We start from the raw sequence: 17,477 nt of genomic DNA on the forward strand, positions 1-17,477 counted from the left end.
ACCCTCCCTCCCTCCTCCCTAGTTCACCCTCTCTCCTCCCTAGTCCACCCTCCCTCCTTATTCCTTAGTCCACCCTCCCTCCTTCTTCCTTAGTCCACCCTCCCTCCTTATTCTTAGTCCACCCTCCCTCCTCCCTCCTTCTTCCTTAGTCACCCTCCTCCTTCTTCCCTAGTCCACCCCTCCTCCTTCCTTAGTCCACCCTCCTCCTCCTCCTTATTCCTTAGTCCACCCTCCCTCCTTATTCTTAGTCCACCTCCCTCCTTCTTCCCTAGTCCACCCCTCCTCCTTCCTTAGTCCACCCTCCCTGCTCCCTCCATATTCCACCCTCCCTGCTCCCTCCATATTCCACCCTCCCTCCTTATTCCTTAGTCCACTCTCCCTCCTCCCTCCTTAGTCCACCCTCATTTGTGCACATTCTAATGCAGATCCTCTCTAAATAAAGAAAACGAGGGTAAGCTATAGAAAACGAATATTTTTAACACAAACTGATATATTAATCAGTGAGTGCCATTTTTGTCTAAAAATATATATTTATTGTATATTTACCAATCCATACACACACACACACACATATATATATATATATATATATATATATATATATATATATATATATATATATATATATATATATATATATATATATATATATATATATATATCATGTAAATCCACAATGAAAACGTGGATAAGATAAATCTTGATAAAATCACACGGGAAAATGGAAACAACGGTGTAGTGGAATTCTCCCCTACAAACGCTGTTTGTCGCTGCCTAGCCGACCCCACCAATTCCCCAGTGTATGCCTCGTGGTCTAGGTCAACCAGCGCCGCCATACACCACGGAGCGGGGGTCAACTGCTAAGCCACGCCTACCCCCGCTATTTAAGACCTGACCTCGTGGTGATCTGGCTCTTCTACCTACAGCCGCAGCCAGCAACACCTCCTCTGCCGCTGCCTGGCGGCCCTCGCTCCTCCGCCTGCCTGGCGGTCCTCTCTCCCGCTGGCGAGCATGGCGACCCACAAGCTGTCCTTCTCTGAGCGTCCTCACCAACCAGCTCTCTCTACATCACGCTTGTAACCATGCTGCCTTCCCAGCACCAAGCTGCATTGTACATCCAATACAACATGTATATAGAGAGCACATCGTGAGTTTCCTTTCTCCATCCAATCCTGAGTGTGAACCAAACAATCTCATACCCCACAAATGGTGACTCCCGGAGATTCGCACTCACACAGGATGGAGGAGAAACTGATCACGCTCCCAGTCTTCAAGCAACATGGAAGACTGGCTTATCCACACAGAAGCAGCTATCATCGGCTCTACAGCTACTGTCTCTACACCGCAGGTTAGACACCCTAGAGCAGCTCTGCTACTCTAAGCAGAGACCAGCTCCTCTTCCTGCCCCAAGCACCACGTCCTACCGACCCCAGCACACCCGTCCTGCCTCAGACGCCGACCCCGGCCCAGCAGTAACCCCTGCCGCCCCTGATGCGGCCTCTGTTCCTGAGTGCGGACCCACACACCCCTCTTTTCTCCCTCAGGTACTCCCTGCTAATGTCCTGCACCCTGCTGCTGTCGTGGACCCAGCTGCTGTCACGAGCCCTCATCCGCTTCTGCTGACGCAGCCCCTGCTCCTGACCCAGGCCCACACACCCCAGCAGGCGCATCTGACGACTCTGTACCTGCCGTGAGGGAAGCACAAAATTCATCGCCTCCACACACCCTTATTCTCCCTCTCTACTCCCACAGATATTGTGTATCTAGACAGTTGTCCCCAGCGACCGGCTCATCCACGCCATCGCCGTTGTCTCACATGAGGCATGCACCGCCCGTTCTGCCTCACATGTGCTATGCAACCCTGCAGACAACAAGTCTCCTACACAGCCTGGAGGGAAGGGGGAGTATTGTAGTGGAATTCTCCCCTACAAACGCTGTTTGTCGCTGTCTAGCCGACCTCACCAATTCCCCAGTGTATGCCTCGTGGTCTAGGTCAACCAGCGCCGCCATACACCACGGAGCGGGGGTCAACTGCTAAGCCACGCCTACCCCCGCTATTTAAGACCTGACCTCGTGGTGATCTCTCTCTCTACCTACAGCCACAGCCAGCAACACCTCCTCCTCTGCCGCTGCCTGGCGGCCCTCCCTCCTCCGCCTGCCTGGCGGTCCTCTCTCCCGCTGGCGAGCATGGCGACCCACAAGCTGTCCTTCTCTGAGCGTCCTCACCAACCAGCTCTCTCTACATCACGCTTGTAACCATGCTGCCTTCCCAGCACCAAGCTGCATTGTACATCCAATACAACATGTATATAGAGAGCACATCGTGAGTTTCCTTTCTCCATCCATCCTGAGTGTGAACCAAACAATCTCATACCCCACAAGCCCACCCGGGCACAAGTTACTGACCCACATTGGGGCCTGGGGGGCGAAAATATAATAATAATAGTAATAATAATAATAATTCATAGGTCTAGGTCATGTTTCTCACTTTCGATCTTCTTTCATTCGTGTATTTCTTTATTATTATTATTATTATTATTATTATTATTTTATTATTGCTGTATTATTATTATTATTATTATTATTATTATAATTATTATTATTATTTTTATCGTTATTATTTTATTTTGGTGTATTTTTTATTAAATTTTTTATTTACAATGAATAATTATTATTATAATTATTATTACTATTACAATTTCGCCCCTCAGGCCCCGATGTGGGTCAGTGGTCTATGCCCGGGTTGGCTAATCCCTATTTAAAAAAGAAAAAAAAAAGAAAAAAAGGGGGGGTTTTGCTCTACAAAAAAAATCGGTTTTCAGAGCTTTTCGGTTTTCGGAATTTCAGATAAAGGGTTGTCAACCTGTATATAATCAGATATTATTTTTAATTAGTACTGTACAGTATGTGAGCTGTGCATAATTTGATTTCTTTCTTTAATGTCTGTACTGAATTTTATTTTAATTTCAGTTGGTTCCTAACAGCATTCTCTTATTAAAGTAAAAAAAAACCATTGTAATTTGTAATAGTTCCGTTTCCATAAGTGACTATTGTTTTTAGCATAATCCAATGTGGTAAAGTGATACCATTAGGTTCCTAAATTCTGAAAAAAATTTAGATCTGGTAAATACTCACAGTGGACCAAAGACCAGCAGTCTCACAGTTTCGTATACTGGAGATACAAGAACACACCAGTTTGATATACTGTACAGTTCACCAGAGCACAAAATAACATCCCTAAATAGCATCTAAATTATGCTAAGACTCTTCTATAAGTTCAATATCTAATTACGAGGAGCTAAAAGCACTTTTTTTTTGTCTGCTTACAACAAAGCACAGACCACCACTGTTATTTTTAAATTAAGTCAATGTTCTTGTTAACAATACAGCATTAGATAAATTTCTACTTATTAACTGAGTTCACCACACAATAATGTGTACAAGTATTAAACGAAGATTACCAAGCACCTCTTAATACGGTACACATAATATGAAGTAACTTCCAAGCTGATCCAGGTGGTATACAGTATAGTACTTTATTCAGTGAATGGACACCATCCCTGCCTCACCCTCACATACACACAAACACCATGATAGTTTGTACATATTTCATTTATATCGTTTGTTTAATTAATTTGGCCTGTTTAGGATAATGAAAGTACAGTACTTAAGGTTCATGATGGAACATTTATTTATCCTAGACCTCATATATACATATATACTATATACAGTATATATGAGTATAAACCACACAGTGAAAAATTTACTAACCTGGGACTGAACTGATTTTTTCCATTTAACTATTGTATGTACTGCATAGGATATGAAGAAAGTTGAATATAACCTGATTTGTACAGTACTGTATAGTTAAACTAACCCTGCAATCAGCCTAGCCTTTGTCTCTACTGTACACACACACCCACCCACATACATATAATATACAGTAAAACTCCACTTTGCATGACCTTATATGACACAGGTGCACACTACAGTACAGTATACAGTCATACTAAATATTTTTTTTGTATTTTATTGATTTATTACCAAAGATCACAAAAATAAATAAACATTACAGTAAATTCATGATATTTGCCATTTCTGGATTTGCATTTTCTCTTATTGGCAAATCATTAAATGTATACCAACTCACCATTCATGACCGCGACCTCTAGTATTGGCAGATTTCCAAGGGGCTGAAATCCATGCATCTTAGGGGCTAAATAATTACTATCTTAAAATATGTAAAACATCTTAATCCCACAAAATATAATTTATCATTACGGTGCATTAAAGGTAAAATCAAATTTACTTCCCATATACCACTTTTAAATTGGCATAAAAATCAGAGAATGTAAAATTTTAACATTATTCATTATTGTATATTTGATCAAGGTAAGTTTTCACTGTTAATTTAACCCCTGTGCCTTGTTTAGTACATTAAATTTAATGTTTTGACATAAAAGATTAATAAATATTAAAAACTGCCACTTAAAATACTGTACTGTACTTTATTTTACTACTAGAATTTTGTTTTCATTAAATCACTGCTGTCCACTTGAACTCCATTGTGTATTGACAATCAAAATACTATTTCCAAATTTATTAAAAATCTGAGCATATTCAATCTTAACATTTTTCATTATTCTTTACATTATATTACTACAGTATATTAAGGTAACTATTCCCTATAATTATAACCAGGCTTATTACCGGCACTGTTGTATCCCTTGCCAAGTAGAGTATAGAAATTTTGACCATAACCTACAGTACAGTCCTCTTCAGCAGTCAGGTAAGGTCTCACGAACAGCCACAGAGGTGTTAAAGCCATGGAACCATTGTTCTCTAGATTTGTTGAAATTTGAATATTTTTCATTCAAAACACAGTAAAAATTTTCTTCATAAACTAGTTAGATTTGTACATGGTGGATGGTTTATTGCAGTTAATGACATGACCCAACTCCCTAACATGTTTAAATACAACTGAATTATTTTGGGCATATCTTATGATCTGTTAAGCCAGCAGAGATAAGTTCCTCCCTGTCTGACCAACATGTACTTTATTGCAACCATTACATAGTACTGTACTGTATGGTGTCAACACCAGGTGTGTCATCACTTATTAATTTTTGATTGCAGTTGAAATATTTCTGCCGGAACTGTACTGTACTGTATAGTGGTCTCAGTTTTTTGTGTTTAATCTTTCATAAGTAGATAATGACAACACAACATGTACATACAGTCATACAGATATAATGATGCATCTAAGGATGATGATAATGTCTTCAACAGCTTACTAGCTAGGTGTTATATGTTCATGATACTCTATGAATTGGGAGTTGATCAGCATACACATAACTGACAGATACTGGGGTCTTCTCCTTCACACTGGTCCCACTACTGAAAAAAAAAAAATATATATATATATACCCTGTACAGTATATATAAAGAGTAACTTTTCACATATGACAAACCTTTATAAGCAGGGTTGTAGTGCTGCTGCCTTGCCACCTCCAACCACTCTAGAGGAAGTTTATCTTCATGGAAAAACTTATTTTCAAAATAATAATTTTCTCATTATGATAGCAACACTGACTGTAATAATGAACTATCATGAAGTTTTATAATGAATATGATTCATAACTTACTTTGACTTATTCAGTCCAACTTTACCAGGCCCCCCACACTTAGGGAGTTCAAGTATGTGACTTGTTAGTTCAACATTGCGTACCGAGCCAAAGAACTCGGTCACAAGAACATCATTGGGGTCACGCTGATAAAGATCCTGTCGAACTCCCACCGTAGATATACAAACACGTTTAGGACAAACCTGAAGCTGGAAGCATAAAAAATCATGAAATATAATTGTTTAACACCATAAGCATGAATCAATCAATATTCAATCTCTCTGATTCTCTCACCAATATGTCAATGGGTGTTAACCAGTGTGACCCCCTCTACCAAACACCACAAGTTTCTTCCTGTATTGACACTGGATAGACGAACTGTCCTTACGGCTAATAAGCAGATAAGTGGTGAAATGATGAATAAAAAAGATTATAAAAAAATACATACAAACTGTGCTAAAGTCCTGTCACTGTTAGGTGTGACTCTCTCCAAGAACTCTAGAGCGTAGTAAGTGAATCGGTCAATGATGTACACTCCTATTGCTGGATCCACATGGTGCTGAAAAATAAATAAATATAATAATAACACAAATAAATGGGTAAATTAATAACTATTGATAACCTGTCAATATCTTTTGAATTAAAAAATTCACTTATACTCTATCGTGAGTGAATTTATTCAGCAACACCTCTAAAAATCAATGCATTTGATTTATATACTGAACAATATCTTTGCTAATGACTGCAGATTAATTTCGTCCATACAACATGGAAGTCAGCCAAGCTGATAGTACTACTCTCTGAATATACTAACCAAGCATTCTTTTACCTTCAGTATTCCTTGTTCAAAAGCCTTTTCCACAATGCCCACCTTCATAACCCTTTGTGTGTTCACCAACACTGCCGTTTGTCACAACTAATAATATTATGTGCAGCAACTCCTCCTAGATCCCAAAGTGAAAATACCCACAAGCCCCCCAAACCTGTCTCTAAAATAGATATTACTGTACTGTATAGTACAGTAATTCAATTTCAGCACCCAGCCACCACCTAAGTCCAAGCCTGACCACTAAAGACCTGAGAAATTAAAATTTTCATGACAGATTGGATTACTCATTGTGAAATAAAATGATGCTTTGGCATACAGTGAGTGATATCAATTCCTAGTTGGGCTCATTATGAGTACCTAAGATTGTTAACAAACAATAACTGATGCAGTACTGTACTAACATTGAAGACTTGTGACATTAAAGTGACACTGCACATATCTCTAGATTGTTAGAGAGCAAATAATGGGAGGTGTGACCAGGAATGATTTGAAGCTGCCTCCAGAAAACCCTCATGACAGACCCAATGAGAAGAGTGAGACCTGTGTGCACTAGTTGAAGTGACATCCTGCGCTCATCAAGCCTCCTGCCTCTAAGTTTACAAGAACAAACAATGGTTGCAGGTGGGGAGGATAGATTAATGGTAAGTTTAGTCCCAGCCACTAATACCAGGTCTCTTGGGTCTAAGACAACTGGCCACAACTACAAAAATTATATGATAATGCCTAGTGTTGCTTGGGGGTCTCAAGGGTGACTCATTGCAGCAGAAATTATCTTACAAGATTTTGAAACCCCTATGTTAAAAGTATATTAGTCTTGGTACATATAAAAGTATGATGTCTGGGCACTGAAGTATAATAGAGCAAATTTGGTGAGAAAGGACACATGTACAATATTACAATTAAAACAAAGTTCCTAGAAAGATTGACATTCGACTTTAAAATTTAGCATAACAAATTTGAAAGACCTGAGAACAGTGGAAAAAACTCTGGTGGATTATCCAAACTTACAGAAAGGGAGTCCTCCCCCACTAGACTGGAAGCGATGGCCAAGATGTTGGGAGAGTAAAAGTGTTCATACATTGAAGCTGCTTGGCAAGTGTCTATGATGAAGAGAATTTCATTGTACCTGTAACAATAAAGAAAATGCTAGTTGCATTCAGCATATCTTAAATGTAGTATTAATGTATTCATGGATATACAGTAATCCCTTGCCAACCATGGGCTTATATTTTAAAATTTTCCCATAGTTGGCAAAACTGTATAGCAAAGGCTGTGTTTAGTGGGAAAGAAGGGGTTTGAGGAAGGTTTAAAATAAGTTCATGTCTAATACAGCAATCTGACAGTATGTAAGAATGACAGGAAGTGATGAATTAGTGTTGCTCTTGATTCTGACTACCCAGAGTCATATAGGTGAGAGCTTGCAAATGGAAAAAAACTCCTTCCATGTGGTTATGTCAGTTCCATATAAACTCCAAATATAGTTAGTATACAAATTCATATGTACTGTACCTTACCAGTAAGGTCTTGCAAGAGATAGTGTCTTAATAATAATAATAATAAAAAAAAAGCAAGGAGGGAGTGGAGGAGGCATGGAGAGGGGCATAAGAAAGGTGTGGTGTGTATGGGCATAACATTCTCAAGTTATATCTGCCTTAATGGTCTTGCATCAGGTGAAGATAACAAAAAAGAGCAGAGACAACTTAGGAGAGGACTGGGGATTGTAACACGTGTATTTTTGTAGCCAGAGCATACCTCTTCTTTTGCCACATCTGCTCAAATGCATCAGCAAGTTCAACATTAGTGATCTCCTCTGAATCTTGGAACTTGAGGAAGCCATCTCCTCCGTGGCCTGTCATGTATATCAGTATATTAGATCCGTCATCAGTTAACAGTCGCTTAGATCTTGGTGTGCTTGGGGCAAGTCTACCAGTTAATAGTCTTACAAAGTTTTCCACAGTAACCTGAAAAGTTGAAACAAATGAATTATTTTTACAATACACTAACACATGAAGCAATAAAGTGGCTAGTGTCAGCCTCAATGAAATCAGTATCATGGGATAAGTACAGTGTGTTTTATTTCTTCCCATTGGTATAACTAAAACAGATACATAAAGTCTACTTCAAAAGGAAAACTGGACACATTCTCAATAAAATAAACAATACCGGTAAATAAACAGAATCATTGTTTTATCAAAATTTTGAATGACTCCTAAAAGATACATCTTCATATCATAAAAAGTAAATATACCTGGACGTACACCAATTTAGAAGTTACATTTACCTGTTGTGGTGTGAGTTAGGTTGGTAAAATTTGTAGAGTGAAATAGATAAAATACATGAACAGACAAGGTGATTAATACTGTAGTGACCAATACCTTGCAACATAAAACCAAGAATATTCTCCAGACAGAAGACACTATATTCATGATGATAATAATAATACAGTAATAGTAATGTTAAATATTAATAAAACAAACCTCATAGCCCCTGTAATCAACTTCAACATCTTCTCCATACACGTTTATATGTTGATGGGCATTGTTGAATACAGTTGCAGGACGTGGGTTGCGGGGGTTGCATGCCATGTCGTCAGCCACCATCAAAATAATCTGACTGAAATAAAGATATACTCTTATAAATTTAGTAAACAGCATTAAGTCATTGTGACCAATGTTAAAAATAAAATAAACTCTCAATTTCCATGATATGTTAGTTTGTGATAAGAAAATAATGTAGCAAACCAACTTGGATCATAAATTCATTTCTGCAAGCCTGCTTACTACAGATGAGAGCCAGGAGGTGTGAGCAAAAACCATACTCGGTAATACAAATACAGTAACATGATTATGTTAAAGAATCTAACCTCTGGGGTAGAAGAGAGATGCAGGGTAGTAATAAATATAAAGAGAACCAGCATGTTACCAGATATGTAATTGTGTTCTTTTATATCCCAGCATCACCAATAATACTTGCTACAATGGCTTTCACCAGGTAGACAAATTAAGACACATTCTTGTACAAGCACTGGACAACGAAGCTCATGACGAAGAACAGATTTAACCAATCCAGTTATATATAAAAAGTGTATATATTTGTATATAAATATCTTAATATTTAGTGTTATTGTAATTTAAATATTAATATATGAAATAGTATTGTACATTAATACTTTTTAATAACATATGCTTAGAGGGAATATTAGTGCACAGTAATATGTAACTTACTGAAGTGTGCTGAGAGGGCATACAGTATTAATAGCTGTAACTTAAGTACAGTAAGCAAAAAAAAAAGGGGGAGAGACTACTGATACATGCAGTTTTTTACCTGTCAGGGATTCCAAGCCTCTTGACTGAACGATACATAGACAGTACATTGGCTACATGGCGATAATTGAACCAGAAGCGCGAGGTGTCCACTAAAACTGCCCAATTATTAGTGTGGGTCTTCCCTTTCAGTATCTGTGATGCATCTCCAACCTGAAATGAAACAAGTGTAAAATTATAATTCTGATATCTCACAAAGACCCCAGTCTCGCCAGATGTAAACAATGGCACTCTTTATTTTATGCCCATTAAAAAAAATATATATCTACTGATAACTTATAGTTCAGGGTATATACTTCCACTACACAACCAGTCACTACTATGGTTAATATTCAGTAGCGAGCAACCATGGAACTCTATACAGTATTGGTTTGTATACAGGGAGACATAGCAAATCAAAAAGTGCTCTTCTCTATAGTGTTTTGTCAAAAATTTATATATCCCCTATATATATGTACGTATATATATGTTTAGTTATTTTGACTTGTTTAAAAAAAAGAGTAAACAAAATTTGGAGGGTTTTAAGTTTGCACTTCATAAAACAATGCAAAATCACCAAGACAAAGATAGAGTTAGGTTAGGTTTTCCTCTTCCTTTTTGTCTTTCTTCTCTTCCTTTTTTGTATCCTGTATATTAATCACTAGGTTTGCTACTTTACATTCCTTTTGTTTTTATTTTGTGTTGTTAGATAAGGTTTACACACTGGGGGTGCCCACTTTGAGTGATCAAAATTGCATTTTTAAGTGAAACCAAAAAAAAATATCTGATTTTATTTTTTTAATTTCCGAAAAATACTATAAAGTAATTTTTTAGGGGGCACAAGATACAGGTACGGCAGCCTAATGTGAAACGTCAATGTCTATTGGTACGGCCTAAGGTGGCCTAATGTGCATGGGTGGTGAGCAGACTATACAATGATAGTTACTAAGATGGTCTTCTGACTAACCTAACCTACTGTATGCTAAGTTAATGTAACCTAACCATTAACAACACAGTATGTCAATACGGCTACCGTACTTATATCCAGTGTGAGTTTTGGCATACGACTACCATACCTGTATTCATTAACCTTTTTTCTATCCCCTTATATACAAATCAATATAGTTTTGTGGTTTGGTCACTACCGAAACTAACATAAGCACCGGGTTGTTATCATCTAATAGTGATGTGTGTTTAACTTACATTATTTGCAAAATGGTGTGATATGCAGGTATAAGTTATTACTATCATCAGTAACTTCATCCTCATGTAGTGGTAGAGATAACGTCTTATTATATCTGTAGTATATCTTCTCGTTAATGGTGTACTTGTCTTGTAATGTATGAGTTAACAAGGTACACCACCACCTTGGTCTTGTTGTTGTTGACACTCCTCCAGCACCCAGACCCAGTGACTGATGACTCTGAACCCACGACACCCGAAGCCCGAACCCCAGACCTGAACCTCACCCAGACCCAGTGACATGACTCTGAACCCACGACACCCGAAGCCCGAACCCCAGACCTGAACCTCACCCAGACCCAGTGACATGACTCTGAACCCACGAGACCCGAAGCCCGAACCCCAGACCCAGTGACATGACTCTGAACCCACGAGACCCGAAGCCCGAACCCCACACCTGAACCTCGAACCAACATAAATCTCGAGTATATCTTAACGCCCTTCACTACGGGTCGCCATTTTTAGTATTTTATATTTTAATGCCAGACGATTTTATTCAGCATAGAGACTATTTAACTTATATGCCTAATGGGAGTAATGGCTACCAACTAGGTGGCCATGCCGAGGGGAGGAGTGTAATTACTAACCTTATTTCCTGCTTTAAAAACTTTATGGTGAAGCCCAGTTTAGCCAGTGATGTTCTCTATTCCACAGGTTAAGCTGGTAGGCCGTTTTATACAAGAAATATATTCCTTGGTTCCATAGGCCTACGGAACATGTACAGTATACTGGCCCATTGTTTATATACCTGACACTGTCTATGTAAATTGGTTAAATACATGCTGCACTAATGTGATGTTATTTGGTGATTTTATGGTATATTAATCTATCTATCTATCTATATATTTATCTATCTATAGTTATGCTGTAATTATGGCGACGGAACTATAACCACTTCCAAAAATGCATTCACTTATTTGTTAACGCTGATTGAATATGTCTTGGTTAATCAACATTGTTTCGTATATTGTATTTTATTTTTGTTAAGCACAGTTATTTAAATAAGATAATACAATAAAGTCAACTAGAACAAATAACATCAAACTGTAAATATAATGGTTGGTAATGTTGGCACCCCTGACAGTGCCTTGGATAGTCTATGAAGAATCTATTTTGACATATTATATATTTATCAATTTCACTCATAAATAATATAGTTGATTAGAAATGTATAGACATATTTTTAATATTAATATTTAATGCAACAGACTTAAACATCAAAAAATCTCGCATCAGACGAGATTGTACGAGAGAAGCTCCCGAGGAAGGAACATTGTTGTGGTGCACTCCCTTGTTCTTCGCTTCCTCCTCTCTCTCATTTTACAGTTTTTTGATCAGTACAAGTTTGAAACTATTCAGAAATGAGCGAAGATAACACCGAGATCAAAGGTAAACACAGAGAAGCACAGTTATTATGATTATCAGCCGATGAAGACTATGGTGGGGTGTGACTGATCACTGTGTATTGTTGTTTAATATAATTTGGAGGTAATTGTGGAGCATTTATACAGTTATTTGTATTGTGTATATCGTATAACACATGCTCTTATCTATATTTTATATACTGTATAACACAATGTGTTATTTGTATTGTGTTTACTTTTATCCTCTTAACCACTGATCGGTCCATTAACCACTTGGTTATTCGCAGAATATTGTGTTTACTGTTATTTGTTGTGTACAGTATATTGTTCAGTGAGTAGAACAGCATTATAATTATGATGTATAGAAAATAAAGGTAGAAATGTAGCCACAACATTGACATGTGAGAAGGATCACTTTAGGAAAAAAATTTTGTATACCCTTGACTCCGGAGTATACGGAACAGGTGAGTAATTACTGTACACCCAAAGAGGCAATATGGGACATCCAGGGGAGTATTGGAGGGGTAAATTTGCATTAGTCAAAACTATGTTTTTCTATTGTATTTTTGTGTTTTGGTTGGTTTGGACCTTCAGTTCCGTCGGAAATTGCCTGTTGTTTTAGTTATCGGGGGTTTTGGGTGGGGCGTTTTCCGAAAAAAATCATGGCCAAGCAAATACAAAATACAAAAAAAAAATCACTTGAAAAACATAAACCGAACCTTTTTTTGGGATGACCTGACCTAACCTGACCTAACTCTCACCATATGATGGAATCACATTTCTTACCTTATTGGCCTGGTTCTGGTTCATCGTCAGATTTACTACAATGCCAACTACTGTATGTTGGTCTTGACAATATTTACATTCGTTCTTACACTCAGGACACTTTACTGAGGTCGGGAGAACACCATGAGATCAAAAAAATTATATAGCGTGTTCGTTTTTTTTCCCGAAAACGAGCAATCAGCTTCATGTAATTGAAGTGACACCCATCGCAGACTTTCATGGTCGGAATTGAATTTGAATTTCGAAATATGAAAGACCCAAAATCATAATCAAAACTGATTTGGCAAAAAATACTGCAAATTAAACCACAATTCATTTTAATTGGTGGCAAAAAAAAAACGTTTTGATTGGTCACGTGACGTGTACAGGAATGCATGCACATGAAGATTTGTTAAGGAAACTGCTGAGTGGGAGGTCGGGTAGGCGATAATGGTGGAAGATTAATGGAAGAAAATAGAGAGATTTGGCATGCGCTATCTCTGTTATTATATGTTTCCAACGGTAATGTAATAAAAGAAAATTATCTTGAAATTAGACGTCTTTTTCGAACATGATAATAGATTTGGGTAGGAATGTTGTGTGCACTATTGCAAAAATACCAATGGAGGTCTATGGGAAAAAGTATCCTGATCGTAAATAAGAAATCGCATTTTCATATTGAATGTAGAGCTAATATACATTTCAAACTGTGTTGTCAGATAGACAATAACCATTATAAAATTTTTATGACCTGTACTTATTATCCATTTTAACCTTTGCCAGGTGAAAAAATTTTCTCTTCCAGAATTTTTTTTTTCTTCAAAATATTGCAGAAGTAAGTGAATGATACTGATTCTTTGTGTTAGCTGTTTTTGTGTGGAATTGGTGCAATATGTCTGAGAAGAAACATTACTGAACTTATAGAAGAGGTGTACTCACAAGTTATATTTTGATTGTCAAATAACCACCAACTCATATGAGTGACTGAATTTTCAATTTTGATTCTGCTGGAGAAGAAGTACAGCATGCAGTACAAGCATTATTTGGCCTTGTCTGTCTGGATAATGTATTGTGCCATTAACCCTTACATTATGGACATGCTACTTATGGAATGGTCCGCCTCTGGTTGTTGAATGCAGATGTGCCAAGTACTGTACATAAACCACTGTCAAAGTGCTACACTTAGGGTACACATACCAAGCCCATTAATAGAAGACAGGCTTTGCCTGAGAGTGATTTAGCAGTTCTGTATGTCTTCCCTTATGTCATCAAATGGATTTCATATTTCGGTTCTTCATTTTTCCATCAAACAGGATCGCTATTAGGTAATAGGCATGCACCTTTGTCCATTTGAGCTAATGTGATACAGTATACCAAATCAAGCAGGGTCGTGTTCTCATTTTACTTATTGAAGTTTTTTAGTACAGGTATTTCCATTAAGTGCATGTAATTCAAGTATTTTTATCTTTAAACTGAAGACTGGATTATTATGTGTATATTTGGAGGCAACTACTGTACTGTATACAGATTCGTTTGTCATTTCAGGAGAGCAGGAAGTGGACTTAATGGAAGAACTGTTGGATTCTGCCGAAAACTTTGATGAACTGAATGATGTGTCCGACGATAAAACCAGTGAGTTGAATTACTAAGTTGGCTATTCACTTCTTTAAAACCGTTTTCATTTTATTCATTAATTTAAAATATGCTGTACAGTATAATGAAATTAAACAGGTTTGAAACTCATGTCTGTTCTTCCTTAAGATAAACGCCGGAAGAAAGTTGCAGAGGTGAAAGATGCCATGGCTAAGGTAAAAAAAGATGAGTCTAAAGAAATTGCAGCCAAGAGAGCCAAGTTAAAGGAGAAGCAGGAAGCAGCCCGTGCAAAGAGGGAGGGGAAGAAGAAGCCCAAGAGTATCAAAAAGGAGGCTGAAGGTGGTAAGTTGTATTGGAATTTGCTTTTGTACTTGTTATTTAGAGGATACTATGTCTGCTTTTGTGTGCAATGCCTGAAATTTGGAGACTTGTAATATTTGATAATCTAATTATTCATTAACAATTTGTGAGTACAAACTCCCTCTAATCCTGAATAATTGGGAGGAAGGCTTGTCCAGTTTGGTTGAAATATCAGGTTGGGCGGGGGTCTGCATTGTTCGTATTGCAGGGTAAAAAATTCCAAAAGGTGGGGAATTTCCAAGTCAAGCTATGTAAGTACACTAAAACTTGTCTGTACTGTAATATTTAGCCTAGACTTGACACTCAGGGTTTTTATACCCCATATGGATGTTTTTTATTATTATTTATTTTTTATTTTTAGCAGCTTGGGGTTTTAACATCTGTGGAAAAAAGTTAATGTGCTGTTCTTAAGTGCATTGTAATGATCTGTTGCAGTCAGATTTTGATTGCAGCTTCAATCTTTACTTTAATGCACTGCTCTAGATGGAATGTTGTCCATCTTAGCTGAATGTTTTTATGGCCTTTTTCAATTTGTATAGAAAGTTGAACATGAATTATTTTGGTCAGTCCAACAATCTTCTGCACCATGCATGACCTGACCCTTGTAATGATTACATCACTCTGACTATGATGATCACTTGGTTCGTTTTGTATTTGTCTGTTTGTTTGTGATAAAAGTGTTAGTTGTAGCCAAGTTATATCCAGAACACGTGTTATAAGGAAAAAGATAATATGGATTTATGCCCCTGCTGCCTTCATCACAATGTGGTTCTTTAAGTCTGCATCTCTTTAATCTCTGGTATTAATGTTTCCCATAACAATATTCTACTGAAGGACGTATAAAATTGCTCTTGTATTTCACTGTCAGCTCTCAGTGTTGGTGTATTTGTGTTAATAAAAGGTGCAACTTGGATGTTGACACACTACTCTGTCATCCTACATATGGTAGTGTCAATTAATCCAGCTGTACTGTATATACTGTACAGTAATTCCTCACCAACAACTGGGGTTATGTTCTAGAACTCTCCCATGGTTGGCAAAGGCTGGATCTCAAGCGAAATGACAGGTTAGGAGAAGCGACCTGTGTATGATGTACTGAACTGTACTTAGTTTTTATTTGTACAGAGTATTACTGTGTAAGTCTACTGTACAGTACAAAATGGAAGTATAGTATTGTATTAAAAAAAATTATAGGGCTGTCTCCATAGCAACACAAATATGAGTATGAAGACATGATATAGATCTTGAGACTGGTCTTATTTTTCAAGTCTCAGTCAGTGATTTATACTTTACAATGGTTTTGGGTCTTGGTGATTGTAATTTTGTATGCATTAGTAAATTATATTAGTTACTTCGTTAACAATATAATGTTTTAATGTAACACTCAACAGAAGAAGGAGACAAAGCTGTAGAAGGAGATGGAGATATGGAGTTTGACACACGGAGTGAAGCATCATCTGATCACCAGTTCTCAGACGATGAACCATCCATGAGTGAGGCATCCAGAGCATCCTCTATCTCGAGGGATTCCTCAAGTAAGTCATTAATCCTTGTGTTTAAAGTATTTATCAGTCTGATTATTGCTTTAGATAGCTAATAAATATATTCCAATTGACCCACGTCTTAAGAACCTTGCTCAGTAAAAAGTGTGTGGAGGAAGTACAAGAGGTGAAAAGGGTTAATGTGAGACTTCAGGTTCTGAAGCTGCTAACAGGAAAGGATCTGAAGACTGTCATATCTGCATTTGCCCCACAAAGTTGGGCTAAGTGAAGGTTGAGTTCTTGGTTGAGTTAATGCATGTTGTATTGAAGCTGGGTGAAAGAGAGACTAGCACTGGGAGGTGGTCTAAATAGTAATGTTGGTGGTTAAGAAGCATTAATAGGGCACAGTCATCAATATGTTGAATAGTGCAAATGCATAGGAGAGGTATTCACAATAGCCAGCAAATACAAGGATGTTGTTGGTGAGTAGTGCATTAGAAATTCCACAATACCATGGTTGTTGGTAATGAGGATCTGTGCTAGTGGGGGCTAAAGCCTGCTCAGTTGCAAGAGTCAGAAGTGGCTGGAGAAAATTAAGGGAGCAGTTGCCTTTAATGATGTCAAGAGGTCCTTCCCTCTGAGTGAAAGGAAGAAAGTATGTAGCTGATGTGAGAAGTGTGATGTTGTATGACAGTGAAACTTGGACAGTTAAAGAGGATGGCATAAGTAGAATGGTGAAGTGGAAGTATAAAGTGAAAGTGAAAGATAGGAGGCCGTATTCAAGAGCTAACAGGACAGTTGGTTATTGAGAGTACAGGTATTGGCGCTGTACTGTGTAGAGGAAGGCTAGGGTGGTTTGGGCATGTAAGGATAACGAATGAGACCAAGAGATGCAAGTGTCTAAATGTAGAGGGGGG

The 17,477-nt window shown here is 37.8% G+C and overlaps 2 protein-coding genes across 8 annotated transcripts in view; one reads left to right on the top strand and one right to left on the bottom strand.

Annotated features, from left to right (window-relative positions):
* Positions 1-3,667: 3,667 nt before the first annotated feature.
* Positions 3,668-11,189, bottom strand: LOC121859503 (putative GPI-anchor transamidase). Its single transcript, XM_042356359.1, has 8 exons — positions 10,959-11,189; positions 9,778-9,929; positions 8,931-9,066; positions 8,206-8,414; positions 7,462-7,579; positions 6,073-6,183; positions 5,646-5,833; positions 3,668-5,397 (listed from the first exon to the last, which is right to left on the bottom strand). The coding sequence occupies exons 1-8, from the start codon at positions 11,022-11,024 to the stop codon at positions 5,313-5,315; spliced, it is 1,065 nt and encodes a 354-aa protein (XP_042212293.1). The 5' UTR covers positions 11,025-11,189; the 3' UTR covers positions 3,668-5,312.
* Positions 11,190-12,222: 1,033 nt separating this feature from the next.
* Positions 12,223-17,477, top strand: part of LOC121859501 (YTH domain-containing protein 1-like) — a 92,618-nt gene continuing 87,363 nt past the window's right edge. For 4 of the 7 annotated variants that reach the window (XM_042356353.1, XM_042356352.1, XM_042356351.1 and 1 more), the window contains exons 1-4: positions 12,224-12,386; positions 14,672-14,758; positions 14,888-15,061; positions 16,471-16,614. In XM_042356353.1, coding sequence (XP_042212287.1) covers positions 12,359-12,386; positions 14,672-14,758; positions 14,888-15,061; positions 16,471-16,614 — 433 coding nt within the window. In that variant the 5' untranslated portion in view covers positions 12,224-12,358. Of the gene's footprint in view, positions 12,387-14,671; positions 14,759-14,887; positions 15,062-16,470; positions 16,615-17,477 lie in introns of all 7 variants that reach the window. The other 3 variants (XM_042356356.1, XM_042356355.1, XM_042356358.1) reach the window with 1 other exon arrangement.

Source organism: Homarus americanus, unplaced genomic scaffold (genome assembly GCF_018991925.1).
Source record: "Homarus americanus isolate GMGI-L3 unplaced genomic scaffold, GMGI_Hamer_2.0 scaffold7626, whole genome shotgun sequence".
Lineage (NCBI taxonomy): Eukaryota > Metazoa > Arthropoda > Malacostraca > Decapoda > Nephropidae > Homarus > Homarus americanus.